The 19,366-nt window shown below is 33.8% G+C and overlaps 2 protein-coding genes across 2 annotated transcripts; both read right to left on the reverse strand.

Moving 5' to 3' along the window:
* Positions 1 to 6,041: 6,041 nt before the first annotated feature.
* LOC144569468 (protein FAR1-RELATED SEQUENCE 5-like) lies at positions 6,042 to 9,773 on the reverse strand. Its single transcript, XM_078319835.1, has 6 exons — positions 9,669 to 9,773; positions 9,477 to 9,566; positions 8,783 to 8,928; positions 6,824 to 8,667; positions 6,387 to 6,735; positions 6,042 to 6,290 (listed from the first exon to the last, which is right to left on the reverse strand). Exons 3-6 carry the CDS (start codon positions 8,888 to 8,890, stop codon positions 6,228 to 6,230), a joined length of 2,364 nt encoding a protein of 787 aa, XP_078175961.1. The 5' UTR covers positions 8,891 to 8,928; positions 9,477 to 9,566; positions 9,669 to 9,773; the 3' UTR covers positions 6,042 to 6,227.
* Positions 9,774 to 11,626: 1,853 nt separating this feature from the next.
* On the reverse strand, positions 11,627 to 16,168 carry LOC144569755 (chitin elicitor receptor kinase 1-like). The gene is given in 9 exon segments (XM_078320225.1): positions 11,627 to 11,986; positions 12,414 to 12,434; positions 12,437 to 12,514; positions 12,946 to 13,099; positions 13,338 to 13,429; positions 14,132 to 14,283; positions 14,980 to 15,076; positions 15,330 to 15,428; positions 15,935 to 16,168. Coding segments are annotated over 9 exon segments (1,035 nt in total). The 3' UTR covers positions 11,627 to 11,878.
* Positions 16,169 to 19,366: the final 3,198 nt, after the last annotated feature.

A 19,366-nucleotide genomic window follows, 5' to 3' on the forward strand; every position in this document is an offset into this window, starting at 1 on the left:
AGTCGGTTATTTTGATGTATAGGTTATTATCGAACCGTATTATGTTATAAAACCCTAACGGTATGTTTTAAATGGTTGTTATGATTTAAATGTTGAAATTGCATGTTAAACGTCATTAAAATTTCTAGTGAATGGGGAATAATTGTTTAGTTATACGGGGATTTGATCGGGTTTGAAAACGGGGTGAAATTCCACGAAAATGGGCAAAGGGATGAAAAACAGTACCCTTATTGCGGGCCGCAATAACCCTATTGCGGGCCGCAATGAGAGTAGACAGAGAAAAATTCGCAGCTTAAAAAGCCAACCAGGTCATTGCGGGCCGCAATGAATGGAGGCAGAAGTGCTGTGCAGAGGCTGGGAATTTTGGAATTTGTTGCGGGCCGCAATAAATTCATTGCGGGCCGCAATGAATGGAGACAGAGGCAAATTTCAAAGGCTGAAAATTTTGGGAAGTGTTGCGGGCCGCAACAGCCCTATTGCGGGCCGCAATGGGTTCTGAAAAATGCTGTTTTAGGGTATAACTTAGTCAAATTAAATCGGTTTTGAACCAAACTTGTTTTAAATCAAATCATATGATAATTTGACTAATCTGGACCGTCGGTTAAAGGATTTTCATACCATTTGACTTCTCCAAAATAAAATTTTTCGTGCTCTATTGAGCGGTGCTTCGTAACCTCAGACAACGCTCGCAGGGGGCTGCCGCCCCCCTGCCACCCCCCGCATACTAATAGAATCAGGCCCACCCACATAAAAATATAATAATATAAATATAAATCCGCATGCATGAACAAAACCGCATTTTAAAACAAAACTGCGCGACCCCCTGTTCCGGGGTGTGACAGCGCTAAAGAACCGGTGTTCAGTAGGATTAAGAGGCTAAGGAAGCTAAAGGAAGCGGATTAAGCCTTAAGGAGGCTTAATCCTTTGTTGCCGAACGGCCCCTATTAGAGAGAAAAGGTCGAGCACAGTCTTTCTCAACTTTTACTAGTACACTCTGTACATTGTAGTATTTTGACTAAACACCCTTAATTTGACTGGTACTTTGGACTTTGTCGTTTGACTGTTAACCAATTATAGCGATCCTCAATAGTCAATCCTACACGTTTCCTTTTAAATCTCTGCCGTATAGGAGTGTCAATGGGTACGAAACGGGGAAGGTGGAATATTTTTATATACATATCTACTAAGAATTAATCTTACTTATATTCTATTTATACTCGTTAAAAATATGTCTTACTATACCCTACTCATACTCGTTAAGATTAACGGATAACAAAATGGTAGTAGACAAATAACGAACAATACAACTATAATAATTTTACTATTTTTATAAATAAATCATCAAAATTTATCATGTCATACATATTCAATCACAATTACTAATATAAAATTAAAATACATATATGCAATCAATTCCAACTAATAGTTTTTTTATGAAGCAAAAAAAAAAATCAAAATCACAAATATCTCTTCTAACAAATTCAATTCGTTAACTAAATAATAAAACATTCAAATAAAAAAGTAAAATGTTTATCATAATATTATTATTTCAATAAAATGCATACATTTTCTCATGATATAATTTATTTTATATAATTACCCTTTACCCAATGGGTACGAAATAGCCTTTATCCATACCCATATCCGTTTATCTAACAAAAAAAATCCTTACCCATACTCATATCCAATAAGCTAATGAAAAAAAAAAATCTTACCCATACTCGTTTATCGAATACGATACAGGTAGGGTAAACGAGTAATTAAACGGGTGTCATTTACACCCCTATTGCCGTATCATAAAGTCCACTCTGACTATTTGTACGTAGCGATCTGCAATTTTTTTTTCCACATTTAGTGTCATCTTTGTCTCATCTAAAATTATTAAGTATCAAATGTTGCATGAATTTATACCTCATTATATAAGAATAAATATTTCATGCGTCAAGTGTTTTTACTTGATATTTTTCTTAAATTTTTACTTTTTAACATATAATATTGGTCGGTAACTTAACATGTTAATATCAAATATTTAAAGTATTTATATATTGTCATATAAGTGTAAATAGTTCATGTGTCAAATATTTGTATTTAACAGTTTTATAAAAAAAAAATTACATATGACACTGATTAGTGTATGAACGTATTAATATCAAATAATTTTTACTTGTACAACGAGTTACAAATACTTATGCGATGAATAACTCAAAAAATATTTCATTATGAATCTCATTTGGAAGAGAAAATCATGTAGAAGACGTTTATGGTTTTAAATTTGTGTTAAAAATATGTGCGATATTGAACAGAAGAGAAAAAAAAAACACCTCTAAAAAACCACGAACGTGTTTACTAAGTTATATTTTGCCTTCTTCTCGGTGCGGTGGCCTTCGCGTTTTTCACCTACATAAGATTTCAAGTTTTTTTTTTTTTCTTTACTCAGTCTGTTTTTTAACTATTCTCTTTCAAGTTAAGTGTATGCTGGTTTGAGTTTCTTAGAGCTGATTCAAATGCTTTTTGGTTTGTAGTTATATTGTCTCTTGATTTTGACTCATTTATGAATATTGGGTTTGTTGATATATGTTTTGACTCAGATTCTTTTTTTTTTCTTTTAAACTGGTTCGAGTTCAAATCGCATCCATAACTCCCTTTCTGCCTTCGCCCGAGCTGCCTATCGAATCGCATTTTTTCCATGACTCTAAAAATCAAAATCAAAATCAGTAGAAATCAGATGAATTTGATCGAAAACTCAAATCTTTTTGGTAGAAACTTGTTTTGTAATTGAAAGTTGGCAAATTGATAAAAAAAAAATCAGGCTTCTAAATAGCTAGCTATAGCGGCGCTATAGCTACGCTATAGCTTTTCCGGACCATAAACGCTAAGCTATGAGATAAAATGGCGCTAACTCAGCTACGACCGCTATAGCTATAATAGCTGACCGCTATTACCGCTATATGAGACCCGCTATAGCTATCGCTATACTACATGGTTTTTTTTTTTTGCAATTTATCTGGACTTCTATACTTCTATTCTTATTTCTAATGCTACATAGTCTTCTACAATAAGTATACTAAACCAAACTATATGCTTCTATTTTTATTTGTGATTTATTATATCATTCTATATCGAGAAATATTCAAATACTAATTATTCATTTTGATTACTCTTTTTATAGTATTCGTTTGTAAAATTATTATCGTTCGTTTCAATTGAAAGCTAATTTTGATTATTATTATAATTATAAAATGTTTAAATATGTATATTGACTTCATTTACCTTATAAAATTAATTTCTCTTTGTCTATTATAATATGTAATACCATGAACTATAAACTATTAAATAATGTTACTTTTTAGATTTTTTTTCATTCTTATTTGCGTAATTGATAAAAAGTATAGACTTAGATTAGTTGTCATTTAGTTGTTACATCAATTCTCTAATATTGATTATGTTGATAATTAGTAGAAATATAGAATATAAAGTTTGAAAAGGGAAAATCGCTATGTGTGATAGCTTCCGCTATAGCTACGCTATTCGCAATAGCTTTTTTTTTTGGTCTCCCCGCTATGCCGCTATAATCGCTATTTAGAACCTTGAAAAAAATTCAAAAAATTATATTCCGTATGCATGTATAGTTTTATTATTAGCTAAATTAATTATTAGTTTTAAATTTTCAGAATCAATATCCAAAAAATAATAAAAACTATTAAGTGAAATAGAAAAATTACTACGCATCACACATATAGGTAAAAATTAAAACTATACTATTGTATCCTAAAAAAAAATATTGAAGAAAAAAACAAAAAAAAGGGTAGAAATTATGAAAAAAACAGAACCTAAGCAAATACAAATATGCAAGAAATTATCAAAATGGATGAATCCAGTAACGAAATGGAAAGAAGATGAAAAAGTTGGATGAAGCTATCATCCAATTTTACAAATTGGATCCACCTCATATTTCTCATATTTTGTTATTTGGACCCAATCCATAAAAATCCATGTACAATATTCTTCAATGGTACACATACACTAAGTCTAAATGAACAAAAGAGATCTTTCTTTTCCAACAAGCTCAACCAAAAAATTGAAACAAAAAAAAAAAAGATCTCAATTTCGACGGAGGAAGGAGAATGGCGGGGAGAGAGAAGAGACTGAAATCGGCTCATAAGTGAAGACGGTTCTGACATCAAAAGTAGGTTAAATTAAATTTCAGAGATAGACAAAGTTCATTATAAAACCAGATTCAAACTAAATTTTTTTTTCCCGGAGTAGGTAAATGCCTACCCCTTTTCTACACTATCTCCGCATAGTTGGAATTTTTTTTTTTATCACACTCGATTTTTATGTAGCAATTCATTTTATCATTATTATATAATCCATCTATAAAATGTTATAGGTTACAGCATCAACCTTCAGGAATCATATCACGTAAAAATTTCAATTCGTGATCTGTGTTGAGGTGATGAGGTCTATCTTCTGAAACATGATATAATCAGTGTTATAAAATGCAGTTCTATGCTTATATTAGTGGAGTAAAACTAGGGTGTTCGCAGGTTCACCGAACCCTTTGGTGAACGTGAATCTGATGCCGTTAGATTCCTTTAAAATTTGTGCTATCATAGATTGCTCTGATGAGCGAGCGCACAAACAGAGACGGAAATTTTCATCGTTATTTTCTTTTCAGTTCCTCTCTTCTCTAGCGAGATGTCTCTCCCGCTCCCTTGTTCAAACCCAGCCTATCTCTCTCCTCTGCGCCGCCGACTCTACTCCTCGCAACTGTGCCTCTCCTCCTCGAAGCCACTCTCTCCTCTGCGCCTCCTTTCGCGATTGCACCTGATTTCGAAAACCCTAGGTTCTACGACCTCTCTCTCTGACCTTGATAAAGAAGGCACGAAACAGGCAGTAAATTTTTTGAATCATTCTATAGAGATATATGTAATTCTTTCAGTAATTCTTCTTGTTCAATTCACTAAATATTTTTATAATTACACAAAGTGCCATGTATGTATAATTAGAACTAAATAAAAAACACCCAATTTCAATTTTTTCTGTTGAAAGTACATGAATTGGCCGAGAAAATTATTGACTTGATATTTTTGTTTATCTTTCTCTCAAAATTAAAATTTGTTTGCTCTTGTACCAACTGAAAGAGATTCATATAAGTAGAAATTTCAAGTTTTCCTGTCTGAAGAAAACCATAAATATAGTTCTTTAGCTGCCTAAAAGCATTCGGAAAATTCATCTGAATAATTGGTCTATTAATAGAATGCACATGTGAATTCAGGTGCAACACATAACTAATAACATTTCTTGTTGACATTGGTACTTTTATGTTTATGCTACTGTGTGTTCTAAATTATTTTGGCAAAATTTCATGTATATTCTTGCAAAAATCTCAAAATTAAACATATTCTTGCAAAAAATCTCAAAATTAAACTTCACAGTGACCTTTTTATTACTGCTCCAAGATATATTAACCTTACTTTTTTATATTCTTTTACCAGAGATGTATTGAGCATGAAATTAATGAAATAATCCCAATTTATGCTTGAATAGGGGCAGTAATTAATGAGCCAAGACAAGCAATGATTGAAAAGAGTGAGGACTAGAGTGGATATGAAACTTATTATCTCAGCATGAATGCAGATTTAGTGCTATTTGAAATTGTGCTACCGGAGATGTGGATGCAGAAGGCAGATTGCGGTGGAAATTTTATGAAGATGTATGATCTGTTTGTAATTAGGATTTTAAATGGGTTTGGGTCTTAAATGTAATTTGTTGGTTGTAATTAGTATTTCCGGGCACTGTTGGTGATGATGTTTGCTTTGTAAATTTTTTGTGTTGTAGGAATATAGTAGGAATATATAGGGACTATAGAGTTGTAATTTCAGCTTTTATCTTTAATGGTAAATAGTGGAGTTGTAAACTCCTTTTTTCCTTTATTAATAAAAATTGTTGGTGAGCTAAGCTCCCTGGCCTCATAAAAAACTTGTCAGAAATTGCTATTTAATATCATCACTGACCAAGATGAAAGGCAAGAAATTGCATTTAGATAGAGCATTCATATTGCATTTAAATATTACTTGAAGACTTTATAAAATATGACCCCACATTTAAGCTATTTCAAAATATAATCCTATATCTTATCTATACCAAAATATAACCATGTATCTTACATATACCAAAATATAACCCACAGTTAGCTTTACAAAATGACCTAAACTATGACCTAGTCAACTGCGCGTCTCAACTGAAGTTGATTCCAACCCCACTTTTAGTTCTTCCTTGGAGAAACGCTATAAAAAAAAATTAAAAATGTGTTAGTGTCTCTGAAGAGTAATTGTACATATTAGCAACATGTATGTCAAAACAAATTAATGCATATAATGAACCTGAGGACAACTCCTAGCATTATGGCCTACTTTCAAGTGACAAATCCTGCAAGTCCTTAACTTTTTCTCAATTGGATGTTTAAATCTTCCAAGTCTTCTCTTCCCCTTGCATTGTGATTGAGGGGGGTCTTGATAGTTAATCTCCTCAACAGCTTCATCACTTTGCAAGGGTTGCTTGACAATAGAGGCACCAACATGCTCGACTGACGTATCAAACTGCATACTCTTTGCAATTTCATCTAGTTCATTGTGCCATTTTTCAAGTTTTGTGCTAACAATGGTGTACATTTCAAAAGGCTTCCAGAAATCATCAACAATTTTCATAGCCTTCATGCGAAGCTGTGCATACCTATAAAAATGAAACCAAAATTAACTTGTGTCAAACCTGAACATAAAAGTTTGTCCAAAATAAATATAAATTGTAACACACATTTTACCTGTCAGCATCAGATTGTAGGGCTTCGATTGATCCCATATCACTTTGATGAAATTTTTTCAATCCTTGATTTGCCTCTTTGCAGTACCTCGGCAACACATAACGAGGATGCAAGTGCATCCTAAGGTTCATCATGACCATTAGAGAATGTGAACATAGAAGGCCTTGGAATTCAAAACCCCGGCAATTGCAACTTACCTCAGAATTGGCTTTGTTCACCCGAACCTGATATGACAAAATCTTCCAATTAGGATTTGTAGGATCATATATCCTCTCGGCTTCATATAGTGCATCCTTCTCTATCTCACGTATGTCATACCTTGTACTTTGCCTAAAGAGATCCTTAAACAGGGAATAAATTTTTCTGGTGTACACCCAACAAGCTTCGACCTCTATTGGAGAAAATGACCATAGTTGCGGTTGTGCTGTGCAAGATCTGAAGTCTTCTTCATCTTCTTTAGCAAAGACCCCCTCAACCATCTTGTTAAATTGCATGACAAACTTGTAGATTGATGTGTGTGAGTCGGTCCATATCTTCAAAACTGCGTTAGCACTCTCACTTCGTTGTGAAGTTGACATATCAGCAAAGAAAGTATCCCTAAAATAAACGGGAACCCACCTATGACGAGTTCTAAACATTAGGTCCAAATGATGGTTATCTTGCAAATTATACTTCTGAAGTATATCTTCCCACCCCTTTTCAAACTCTTCGATAGTCAAGCTCAAATTTATGCATGTTTGTAAATCAACTTCCAATTCTTTATTCCTGTTATACAATACTCTCAATTTGTCCCTTGCTTTCCTCATAATATGCCACTGACAACATCGGTGCTTTGTATTTGGAAAAACATCTACTATCGCAGCTCTCATTGCCGGGTCTTGGTCAGTGATGATAGCTTTCGGGTGCTTCCCATTCATTGCCTTCAAAAATGTTTGAAACAACCACTTAAAAGTGTCCGCCCCCTCAGACCTAATAAGCGCACAACCAAAAAAAATAGATATCCAATGGTGGTTTAATCCAATAAAGGGGCTGCATGGCATATAATATCGATTGGTATTGTAAGTCGTATCAAATACTAAAACATCACCAAAAACCTGATATGATCTCCTTGACCTCCCGTCGATCCAAAATATGTTTTTTACCGTTTGGTTATCATCGGGCTCTACTTCAAAGAAGAAATCTGGATCTTTTGCTTGCAATGTTTTGAAGTACTCGAGCGCTTTCTTAACATCCACCCCGACAAGCTTTCTATTTTCTTTAGAAATCTCATTACTTAAAAACTTCTTCGAAAAAAGTACATTGTGTCGACCACCCTCCTTCTCTACAATTGCCTCAAAAATCTTTGCGGGAGCCACATTTTGATTGCTCAAAATACTAATGCATTCCTTTTTATCATCTCTAATATGCATGTGGGACTTAAAATACCTCTTCTTCGAAGGACTTTCGACCAACTCATGGTTATGTTCTTTATTGAAAATGGTTACCGACCATTTTCCATTCAATTGTAAACATATGCTTATAGATGCCTTACAATTAGTCCTTGTAAATGAGATCACTTTTTGTGGTGTCTTGTTTGGTGAATTACCAACCACACCATTCTCTTTTTTTTGACGCTTTGATAGTCCTGCTTTAGAACAAACAAATCTTTGGCTAGTCGCTTTCTTATCCCCTTTCAGAGAGTGATATTGTTGTGCTCTTCGAATACTAAATCCAGTTTTGAACCCGTACAAGTTGTAGAACTGATAAGCAGCATCGATACTATCGAGCTCCATGAAAAAATAGGGCTCAAAACATTTCTCTAAGGGTTCTTCTTCTTGTTCAGGATAAGGATCAGCAATCAGCTCCTATGTTGATCAGCAATCAGCAATCAGCCCATACAAAAAGGTAGAATCAAATTATAGAAATTTAACAATTTAAAATCAAACAATATTTATAACATCAGATTAAGTTGTTCATTACCCTGGTCTCTATCTCTTCATCTACATCTCCAGCAGGGATCAAGGACATTTCTTGAGAGATCATGCTACTTGATGGAACATCAAAAGACAGTACTCGTGCGACATCCATCCTCTCTATATAGGTGCAGCAACAGTCCTTACATGTATCTATAAATTAGAATTTAAGTTTCAAATCAAGCACATTAATACTAAGTAGCAAACATATTTCAATAACCATCTTTGATACTAAGTGCCCAACATATTTCAACATATTTGTAGTAATTGGATTATTTATAAATTAATGTAGGTTTTACAACTTAATTTCAATATATATGTGTGCAGAGTAAAACTCTAGTGTAAAACTAGACTGTTTCTGTTACCATGACTGGAAGTTTCTGTTCAAATTTCAGAAAAAAAAAATAATAATAATAACCACCTCTAAAAAAAGTAAATTATAAGAGACCCCCAAAATAGGAGCATTATGCAACGTAAAATTGATTTATCATGAAGGAGTTCAGTTTATAAAAAAATTGAACCTAATGCAAGAAATAAAAGCAAATCAGAAATAGATTAAAAAAAAACCATATGGAAATACTTTTGTACAGTTTGACTAACTAGTAGAATATCACTATTTGAACTACAGGGCATATTGGAGATACAAATGTGAAAACTGAATTTAGGATGTTTACAAAAAATCTTCAAAATCTTCAAAATACGTCAATATTCTTAGAGTGAAGATGAGGGAATATATAGACTGCCGAATAAGGTCAAAATTACCTGGAATCAGAACTGAAGATTGCAACCTTCTGCAATAAGAGAAGAGTTGCCAAGGCAGCCATAAAAATGAAATTCATAAATTGACCGTTTAGAACTTTGAAATTGATTTGGAGGTGAAGTACAAATCTTACCTTAAGCTTGTGTTGTCCAAGAGAGGGAGAGGTTTTATGAGGCGGAGAGGGAGAGAGAGTTCTCTCAGGTCCTTGGAGAAGAGAGAAGAATACGCTAGTCCTTAGAGAAGAGAGAAGTTCTTTCTGGCATCCGTTTCCCTCGCAAGATGGGAGAGGTTTAGGGTTTACGAGACGGAGAGGGAGAGGGAGACGAAGGGTATAGACTCGCCTAGCAAATAAGAAGATAACGGAGCGAAAGTTTAATTGTTCATTTCCATCTCATCAGATTGATCTATGAGCGATCCATGATAGCACAAATTTTAAAGAAATCTGACGGCATCAGATTCACGTTCACCAAAGGGTTCGGTGAACCTGCGAACACCCTAGTTTTACTCTATATTAGTGTTATAAAATACGTAAATGCAGTATGCTTATATCAGTGATCAGTGTTGTAAAATACGTAAAATGCAGTTCTATGCTTATATCAGTAGTGTTGTAAAATACAGTTCTATGACATATGCAGTCCACTGCGGCATAAAAAACACCTATGCAGACCGCATACACAGTCAAGGATTAAAACGGTTTCAAAAATACTTAAAACCCATTACTGAATCAAAAGTTATGCTTAAAACGGGTCAAAAAATTACCCATAACTCATTATTTGTGTCTCGAGACCGAATCCAGAACCCATTATCTGACTCCCACATAAACAGCGCCTCAATGGCTTCTTTTATAGGCGCTCCATCCCTTTGATTTAATTGTATTCCAACTGTGGGACTAAATGAGGAAGTAAAAACCGGATTGGCGCTGGATTTTGCTGGGCATTGGGCTTTTGTTGGGCTGCTGCTTAACTGCTTATGCTGCACTGAGGTTAGGCTGCGTGAATGCGGTTGGATATATATCTTATAATTGAATGCGACTGTTAAGTTGTACTGAGCTGTTGGGCTCATACTACGAATTGAATAGTTTTTTTTTAAGTAGCCCACTTCCTATATATGGCAATCTTGATATATATCTTCTAGGCTGCTTTAAATTATTCAACTCAGATAATGGAGTTTTATTTCTTTTGTAACTAAAATTATAAATTTTATAAATAGATTGTCGTATGAATTACAAATACTATTAAAATTCCGCATATATAAGTCCGCACTAAAATCCGCATATGCACCCGTATACCGTATATGCGGTATGCGGTGCCCTTCCGCATACCGCATTTTACAATACTGGATATAATTATGATTGCTGTGAACAAGAATGACTCAAAATACATATTTAATATCCTTTAATTTTTGGTCAAAATATGCAGCGCATCTACCATCAAACCGGCTTCGTAGAAGGGAAGGGAGGAGCATCCTCATGGGAGTAGATAAAGCGAGGTGGGACACCGGATGGGCGGTAGGATGCTGGGCATTATTGAGGGAGAGAAATAGGAAAAAAATTTCCCAAAGATCCAAAATAGTACAGCTGTTAATTAATGATACGACACTGGATGTACACGCTTGGTCAAACAACTTATAGGGCCAATGCACATTCGCCGGCTAGCAAATACAGCCATTGCTAGTGGCAATCGGTGATAGTTAGAGTTAAGACAACAGGGGCAGATATGATGACTAAGCCAGAGAGCTAGTCAATGTAATAACCAAACTAGGATTGTAATTAAATTTTTTTTCTATCAATTTCTAACCTTCAAAAAAAAAAATTGATCAAAATATTCAATTTTCATGCAAATGTTTAGACTTTGTGTTTTCATATTTTTCTCAATAGAACTTATATATGGAAGATTAGACTGATTTAAACATAAGTTATGAACTCCTAGTTTATTGATTTACTTGAGGACATGAAGATTTAAGTTTTGAGAAGTTTGATAAGTCTTAATTCTACTAATACTCCTGAATATGTAATGATGTCCTCACTTTGAAATTGAGTCCTCTATTTTTAAAATATAGATGGAGGTCAAGTTATCTAATTTTAATAAAATATTACTTGCACAAAAAGAAACGTACACAAAGAGCAGTAACATTCAAAGATTTGACTATGTGAGCACCTCAACAAAAAAAAATTACAACTAGAAAAGACTGCACTAATTCAACAAAAATCATAAATTTACCCCTAGAAAACCTTTTATTATTAATATCCAGACTGAGAACAATAGTTACAATTAATTTATGCGTATGATCAGATGGAAATAAGTCGACCATGGAGGACCGAGATGCACAAGTTCAAGAGAATTATCAACCAGACATGAGGTCGGCGACGGCTATGAGAGTCACTACCACAGATCTCATACCCGGCCGCTTGTGAGGTTCATACTGTGTGCATGCCTTCGCCAGCTGAGCCATCTGTTGCATTTTGTTAAATTCAGAAGTTAATATATCAAAATGCCACCAATTTTAATCAGTGGCCAGCCACTAACATTCTTATAACACTAAAATGTATATAATGCTGAGGAGAAGTTATGTAACATAGCTAAGTTGTTAGATTAAGGATAGCCAGGAAGAGTTAATGTGGTGACAATGTATATATATATAGTTTTATAGGACCTTGTAATTTTTAAAAATATTCTTATCAATGTTATCGGCAATTGCTGATAACCTTAAAAAAAAAAAAAATTCTTATAACACCGTCGAGACTCCTAAGAGGTCAACAGAAGGTATACTTGTCCAATTAAATATATATTTTATCAGAGATATTATGAGACCAAGAATAGGTACAGTGCAGAAGTTTGGCAGCTGAATTTATTTCGGAAAGAAAGAATAACTGTGAAACCTTCATTACGGAGTCAATAGGGGGTAGTCACTGCCAACTCTAGGATCAACAAGTTTTTTAAGGCTCTCTTTCGGATCTCCATCCATTAGCGCATCATCAAACTGCCAAGAATAACAAGAACAATTATTTTATTTTTATTTTTTTTGTTGACAAATTTTCACAAAATTCCCACAGCATCAACTATGCCAAAACTAACCAAAATGAAGCTAGCGAAGTAACTTATTGCTTAAATGGCAGTATGAATTTATGATCATAATATGCATACAAAGAAACTGAAGCATTTCCACAAGTTCTGAAAGAACAATTGCAGAAGCTATGTTGGGTTCAATGAAATATAAAGTAACAAACTTGGTAAATGTAATAGATCCACTTGACTTGACTGGTACAGCATCAGTCTCCTGCATGGAGCTTCTTGGTAACACCCAAGATGAGAAATAGTATGTAATTAAAATTCTCATGGAAAGAAAGGGTAAGGACAAATGTGTACTTGTTTATTTGTAACTACTTGAGAAAGGTAGACAAAGTGACATACCAGGCCAACCAGACCCACGGCCTTGGCTTCGGAGGAAGCATCGCTACTAGGCTCGATGATGATGATGGCTCCTTTGGCTGATATAAGCTCATACAATACTACCCCAAATGCATAAACATCTACTTTAGGGGAAACACTACCATATAACCCATACCTGAGATTAAAACAGGAAACTTTATTTGGAGAAATGATACTTCACAAAGATAAAAGTAACGGCGCATGCTCTCCTATGCCATCTTTTCAATCAAGAACAAGTTGGTTCGAGAAATTGTGTTAGTCACAACTCACAATTATGAGAAACAAATCAACAATATGGTTGTTATTGGCAAATACATAAAATTGGAGGGTAGTATGCAGCTTTCCTTAGAGAGAGAGAGAGAGAGAGAGATTACTCAGGAGACATATAGCCCCTTGTGCCAGCTGGTACTGTAAGAAGAGACATGTTCCCCACTTCTGTAAGTTTTGCCATCCCAAAATCAGCAACCTAACAAAAAATTATCATTACCACAACTAGGTGAGTAACCCACTTTTAACCTCTGAAATTTACAAACATCGCACTTGCTATTACAAAAGGAGAAATACAAATATCCCAATTTGCTATTTGATGGTGATATTCGGAGTCAGTAGTACCAATTTTCCTTGATATCACCAAGTGAAATATTAGACCATAATTATTTGTTTTGTTCTTTATGAAAAATATAAACTCCCCCATGATTATAATTATTAGGCAAAACCAAATTCCACCATCACTGCAAAAAGGCCCTCCCTCGAAGTTCTGTTCCAAAAGAGACTCTTGATCAAGTGTCTGAAGTTGTATCAAGTACTCGATTTCAATTTGATATTCTGATACCAGATTTGGGTTCTAGTGTTCTCTCACAATCAGCACTAATGAAATTTCACGAAATGCAGAAATTGACTTTTGGTTTTCACCAATCAATACTGGAACTCACTGCCATATTAGCAAACCTAATTGAATTCTGGTCTTCCTCAAAATACCAAAAACACTACTTCAAAGAGAATTGGGAATACACCTAATAGCTTCTATTAGGATTTCAAAAAAAAAAAACAGAGAATTGGGAATATCCGCCTTGGATTAACATTGTCTCAGAAGAGTAATTAGAATTGCAATTCATGGGCTTATACTGGGAAAATCCCAAACTGAAAGATGCTCTGGGCAAGTACAGACCTTTGCACGGTTGTTCTTGTCAATCAATATATTAGCAGATTTGATATCTCTATGGATGTAAACTGGTACAGTGTGCTCGTGAATGTACTCAAGGCATCTCGCTGAGTCAAGAGCTATCTGCACTCTGTTAGCCCATGAAAGAGGGGACCACCCTGCATTAGGTACCAATTGGCAATGATTTACACATAGTTTAATCAATTGAACATTTGCCTATATATGCCCCAATAGCATTACAAATTAGCAACCAATAGTAGTTCAATTTCTATGGTGGCATCAATCAAAACCAACTTAAACCTTATTCTGAGCTTTTGTGCCAAGCTTATCAGGTGTTATTTTTAAAGCTCATAAAATCTGACATGACCAAGGACGTACATTCCATCCAGAGTTCCAGACCTCATTCAACACCAATATGTTGCTAGAAAAAAATTAATTTCAACAATTAACCTGCAACCTCAAACCCAAAGCCCACAGAGATAAACCTGAAAGGTCAAAAGCAACCCAAATTCTTAACCTGCCTGGTTTAACATGAACCTTACCACCTCAAATCAACTTCGTCAAGATAATAACCAGAAGTTAGAAGAAACTAGAAATCAAAAACCCAAAATTCAAATACTTGAGCACGATGTGACCCAACCTCAAAAGCCCTATGAAGCTTAAATTCAAATACCTGAAAACTAATTGGATCTGGAATGAACCAGACTCGACTGCCAGTTTATTACCTCTAACAAATTGGTTGCTTAGGTATATATGTCACCATATCTATTTTTTTACGAGATCACAGAAAAATATAACTTTTTTCCAATTTGTTTATTTCTATTGCATTTGCCTAATTCTAGTACAAATCTTACTTCCTGAGCTGCATAAATGTTGACTCAAATCGCCGTTCTCAATGTACTCATAGACAAGGAAAAGCGCACCATCTATGCAATAACCTATCAATCGCACCTACCATGGAAAGGAATAATCATAATTGTATTCTTACTCCAGATGTAATGACAGAATACTTCTATGAAATGACAGAAACAATTTTTAACATAGTCCTAACAACAACATGTTTCATATAGTTTTTTTAAGAAAGGAGATGCTATTTAAGCTAGCGCATGACCTTGTAAGTTCGGTATTATAAAAAAAAATTCCAAATAAAAAAAAATGGGAAGATGTTTATAAACCAAAAAGAAAAATATCCATGAAAACTCACCAGATTCAAGTGGTGAACATGAGTTAGAACTTTGAGTTCAGCCAGAAATGAGTTTCTTGCTTTAGAGTCCTGAGTTTCCATTTTCTTTATTGCAGCTTTCTGCATAAGAACCACGTAAAGTGCTATGTTTCAAACTGAAAAATGTAAAAAAGAAACACAAGCCAACTGAGAGTAAACAGAAGAACTAGAAACTGGTGACCATATTTCGGCTCTTCATGCATTATTGTCATTTTGGGTATTTCTTTGTACCCAAAAATAAAAACTGTGCTGCAAGTCTCCAAATGTTATACTGGAAATTTTGCATTAGAAATTATGGAACTTTTTGCATCTAACCAAATATTCTATTGTAAATACAACTAACAACGAAATTTCATGTGTTCAGGAAAAATATTCTAATGTTAATTTGGACTGATAATAAGCTCAATATATCAGGAAAAATCTGTCAATATTTAATAGAAACAATCTTTGCCCATCCTACTAGGCAAACATTCTGTTGCTATTTGCAAATAAATGAATATGCGCATGTTGCATATATAAAAAATATCGGATGTCAATTTACAAAGTTTCCTCAAGAACAAAAGTAGAAAGAATCTAATCCAACAAACCTCTCCTCGGAGCACTGCATAGTAAACAGACCCGAATCCGCCTTGACCAATCTTATTAGCCATGCTAAAATCATTAGTGGCTTTGGAGAGCTCTTCATAAGAGAACTCTACAGATTTGTCAATGGTAAATCCAGCAACTGGAGAGGAAGCATTAGCCACCGATGTGTCTATGGACAGATCACCGATATAACCATAGAGACGACCAAAATTATTAGTAAAAGTAAACAAGAACATAAAACACTAATGGAGGTATTCAATTAAGTCCTTATGAAGGCAAGGGTAATTTAGTAACATTTTGCTGGATATTAATTTAGCTCCATTTGTCACAAATTATACACCTATTTGTAAGCCAAGAATGTGTTCAAGGTTAGACATGGTGAGTTCAGAAGCAGGAATTGTCGACTGTCATTTGCATAAGATGAAGCATAACATGCAAAAGATGTGTTAAAATAGTAAGAAGATATCAAGCATGAGATCCGTTTAAGGGAGCAGAACTAAATAATAAATCTATAAACTGATCAGATTGAGTCAGGTTGGCTGAGCTAGAGGTTTCAATTTTTCAGTTATTACAGTTTTTGCATTGGTCATTTGTTGGGGGTTTTGCCTGATTGTTTTTAATCCATTGTTAACAATTTAGGATATAACAATTCAAAACAAAAGCATAAGAAGCATAAATTTCAAACAGTACCAAGAGGAACTGAGCTCTCTCCAGACATAAGAGGAAACAGAGACGCCTTCTTAGCAGTCCTTCTCTTGTCCACCAAACAGTAGGAAACAAGACCTATTGATAGCAGAATAGCTATTGTGCCTATCACAATTCCTGCAATGGCTCCGCCTGATAAATTTCTGCCCAATTTAATTCAGTATTTCAGATCAGCACCGACCAGGTTTCACCCAGTATATTATGTTTGTACCAATCATTCAACTCATATCAAATACAATTAAGAGTTCTGCAAAATACTGTACTCTCTCAATTTCCTTTTTATATTTTACTATATATGCAACAACATTTTCACCAGTACCGTGATTCATTCTTATGTCTATTTCTCCATGTATTCAGCCTGCTCAAGGCCCGTACCAACAAAGAAAATTTGATTCTCAGATTGTACACAGGAATCAAAGATATTTACATTGACAAATTATACAATACAAGCAATGTTAATTCTTTATGATATTATTTCTTGAACTCAATGCTCAATAGACCTTACTGTTTTTTTCATATCAATATGTAAAAAACTATTTTTCCATGATGTAATCAGTGGCCCAATTCAACTGTTACCAACTTCCATTAACTTTCTATGTGATTCCTCAAAAAAAAAAATCTCTATGTGGAAAAAGTGAGTTTTGACGAGTTGTTTATTTTGTGCACAATTGACAGGTCAACTAGCTAGGTATTTTGTAAGGAAGACGAGAGTTCTATATAGGTAGACGAATTTGGTGGATTTATATATATTAATTCCAAGTATATATGACATGTCTACAATGAAAGTGCCATGGGAGCTTTTTCTTCCAATTGAGGAATTCAAAGATAATTAAGCACCGGCCTTCGTTTTTGTTTAACAGATTTTCGTTGGGTTCGCCGAAAAATTATTGGCTGTTTTATTTTGCGGACATGGGAATTAATTTCCTCGTCAACCCAGCGAACCAATTATTAATTGGCTGTTTTATATACCAACAGTCTAGCTAAAACTTGCGTTATCAACAAATAAATATTTATTAGGTTTAGGATCTACGTCAGTGATGTCTCAGCTATATATATTATATAGTTAATGATAGATCGATATATATTATATATCTTACCTAGCTAGCTACTGAATCTATAGGGTAAAAAGTAAAAACGGAGCGAACTGTTTTTATATTTCTTTTAGAAAATATGGATATGAATTGGATATTAAACAGATACAGATACATATATGAATATAGATATAGATCGGATCAGATCGGATTAGATATTTATTAGAAAACTACTAAAGTTCATAATATTTATCTAATTATAATGGTGAATAAAATAATATTTTTACAATATATATTAAATTATATAATATATGTCTACTATTCGGATATGGATAATTGAAACGTAAAACAATATCAGTATCTATGTCCGTGTGGATATTCAGATCTTGAATATCCACATCTAATGTTTTAAACACATATCAAATACGGATCTGATTTTATCTATACCGTTTTCACTCCTATAATCTATGCATATTCCGAGATATTTTTGTTGTTTTGTTTAGTAATACAAGGTATATAAATATTTTTATCATTAAGTATAAACAGTTTCGATAAACATAACAACACATATGAGATGCAAGAAATCAGCTCATTTTTATTTATATTAAACAAATTGTGTCTTCAATGACATGATAGATAATTAACAGATAATTAACACTAAATGGACAGATCGATGAAAGTAAAATATGGTGACATACAATCATCTGTAGGTTAACAAGTAATCATTTGTATCAATTAACGAGCATAATAAAAATTAAGTCGATTTCTGTCTAAAATAAACCACACAGATCGAGTTTTCAACTCTGCAACAGATACACATGGAGACAGTTTGTAACAGAGTTGATGTAGTACTGGTAAAGAGAGATAAGAGGAATTGTTATTCCATTCCTGATTTTGCAATCTTTACAGCTCCTTACATAATTAAGGATGTTTTACAAGCAGCAGCTTAGCTCTAACCAACTCTAACTATGTTTGTTACAAGAGTAATTAATGTCTAACTAACTCTAAGAAGTTGTTACATCAAAAGATTAGTTACAACTGCTAATTAATAGTTTGTCCGGTCACAAACATATTTAAATCATTCGGAACATTTGGTATTTATATCTCCGTCTATCTATGTGAATGAATATAACGGGTCAGATGTCATTTTTGACCTGAACTCAGAAAAGGACAGCAGTTAATTTTGTATGTAATTTGGAATATGGGATCAGAAGATACATTTTTGGCCGCTTTTTTTTCTAGTTTTTATCAAAGTTCTGAATCTTTTGGGGATTATTCATTGCAGGGCGGATCTAGAATTTCTGTCAGGGTAGGATCGGCACTAATCGGATTTAAACCCGTTAACAAACCGGGTACTAGATAAAATACAATCAATATGATAAACACAACAAATAATTTTTATGAGTTTAAATAAAATTTGAAATTAATAAAAAATTAATCACGTAATAATTTATGTGGAATATTTTTTTTTTGTTGGGAGTTTGTTCGTCCTGACAACAACATTGTGTGTGAACTTTGTTCAAAAAATATATTTAAATAGAATACTATATCCAATCATCATTTGGACAAACAGAAACTTGAAATCACTATTGAAGAAACTTAGTTATTGTAATTTTTGCTTGGTAAACTCAAAATAAGGTACGAATCAATCAAATAAACCTCTCAAAGAAAGAATGCATAATTAATGTTTGAAGAAAC

This window comes from Carex rostrata, chromosome 18 (assembly GCF_964058835.1).
Source record: "Carex rostrata chromosome 18, lpCarRost1.2, whole genome shotgun sequence".
Lineage (NCBI taxonomy): Eukaryota > Viridiplantae > Streptophyta > Magnoliopsida > Poales > Cyperaceae > Carex > Carex rostrata.

Bases quoted from the DNA above. Each gene is read 5' to 3' on its own strand.
- LOC144569468 (XM_078319835.1), bottom strand. From the start codon at position 8,890: ATGGATGTCGCACGAGTACTGTCTTTTGATGTTCCATCAAGTAGCATG. The intron at 6,736-6,823 runs GTAAAATGTGTG...TCATTTTTATAG, and splicing joins CTACAATCTGATGCTGACAG to GTATGCACAGCTTCGCATGA. The intron at 6,291-6,386 runs GTTCATTATATG...TTTTTTTTATAG, and splicing joins ATGCTAGGAGTTGTCCTCAG to CGTTTCTCCAAGGAAGAACT.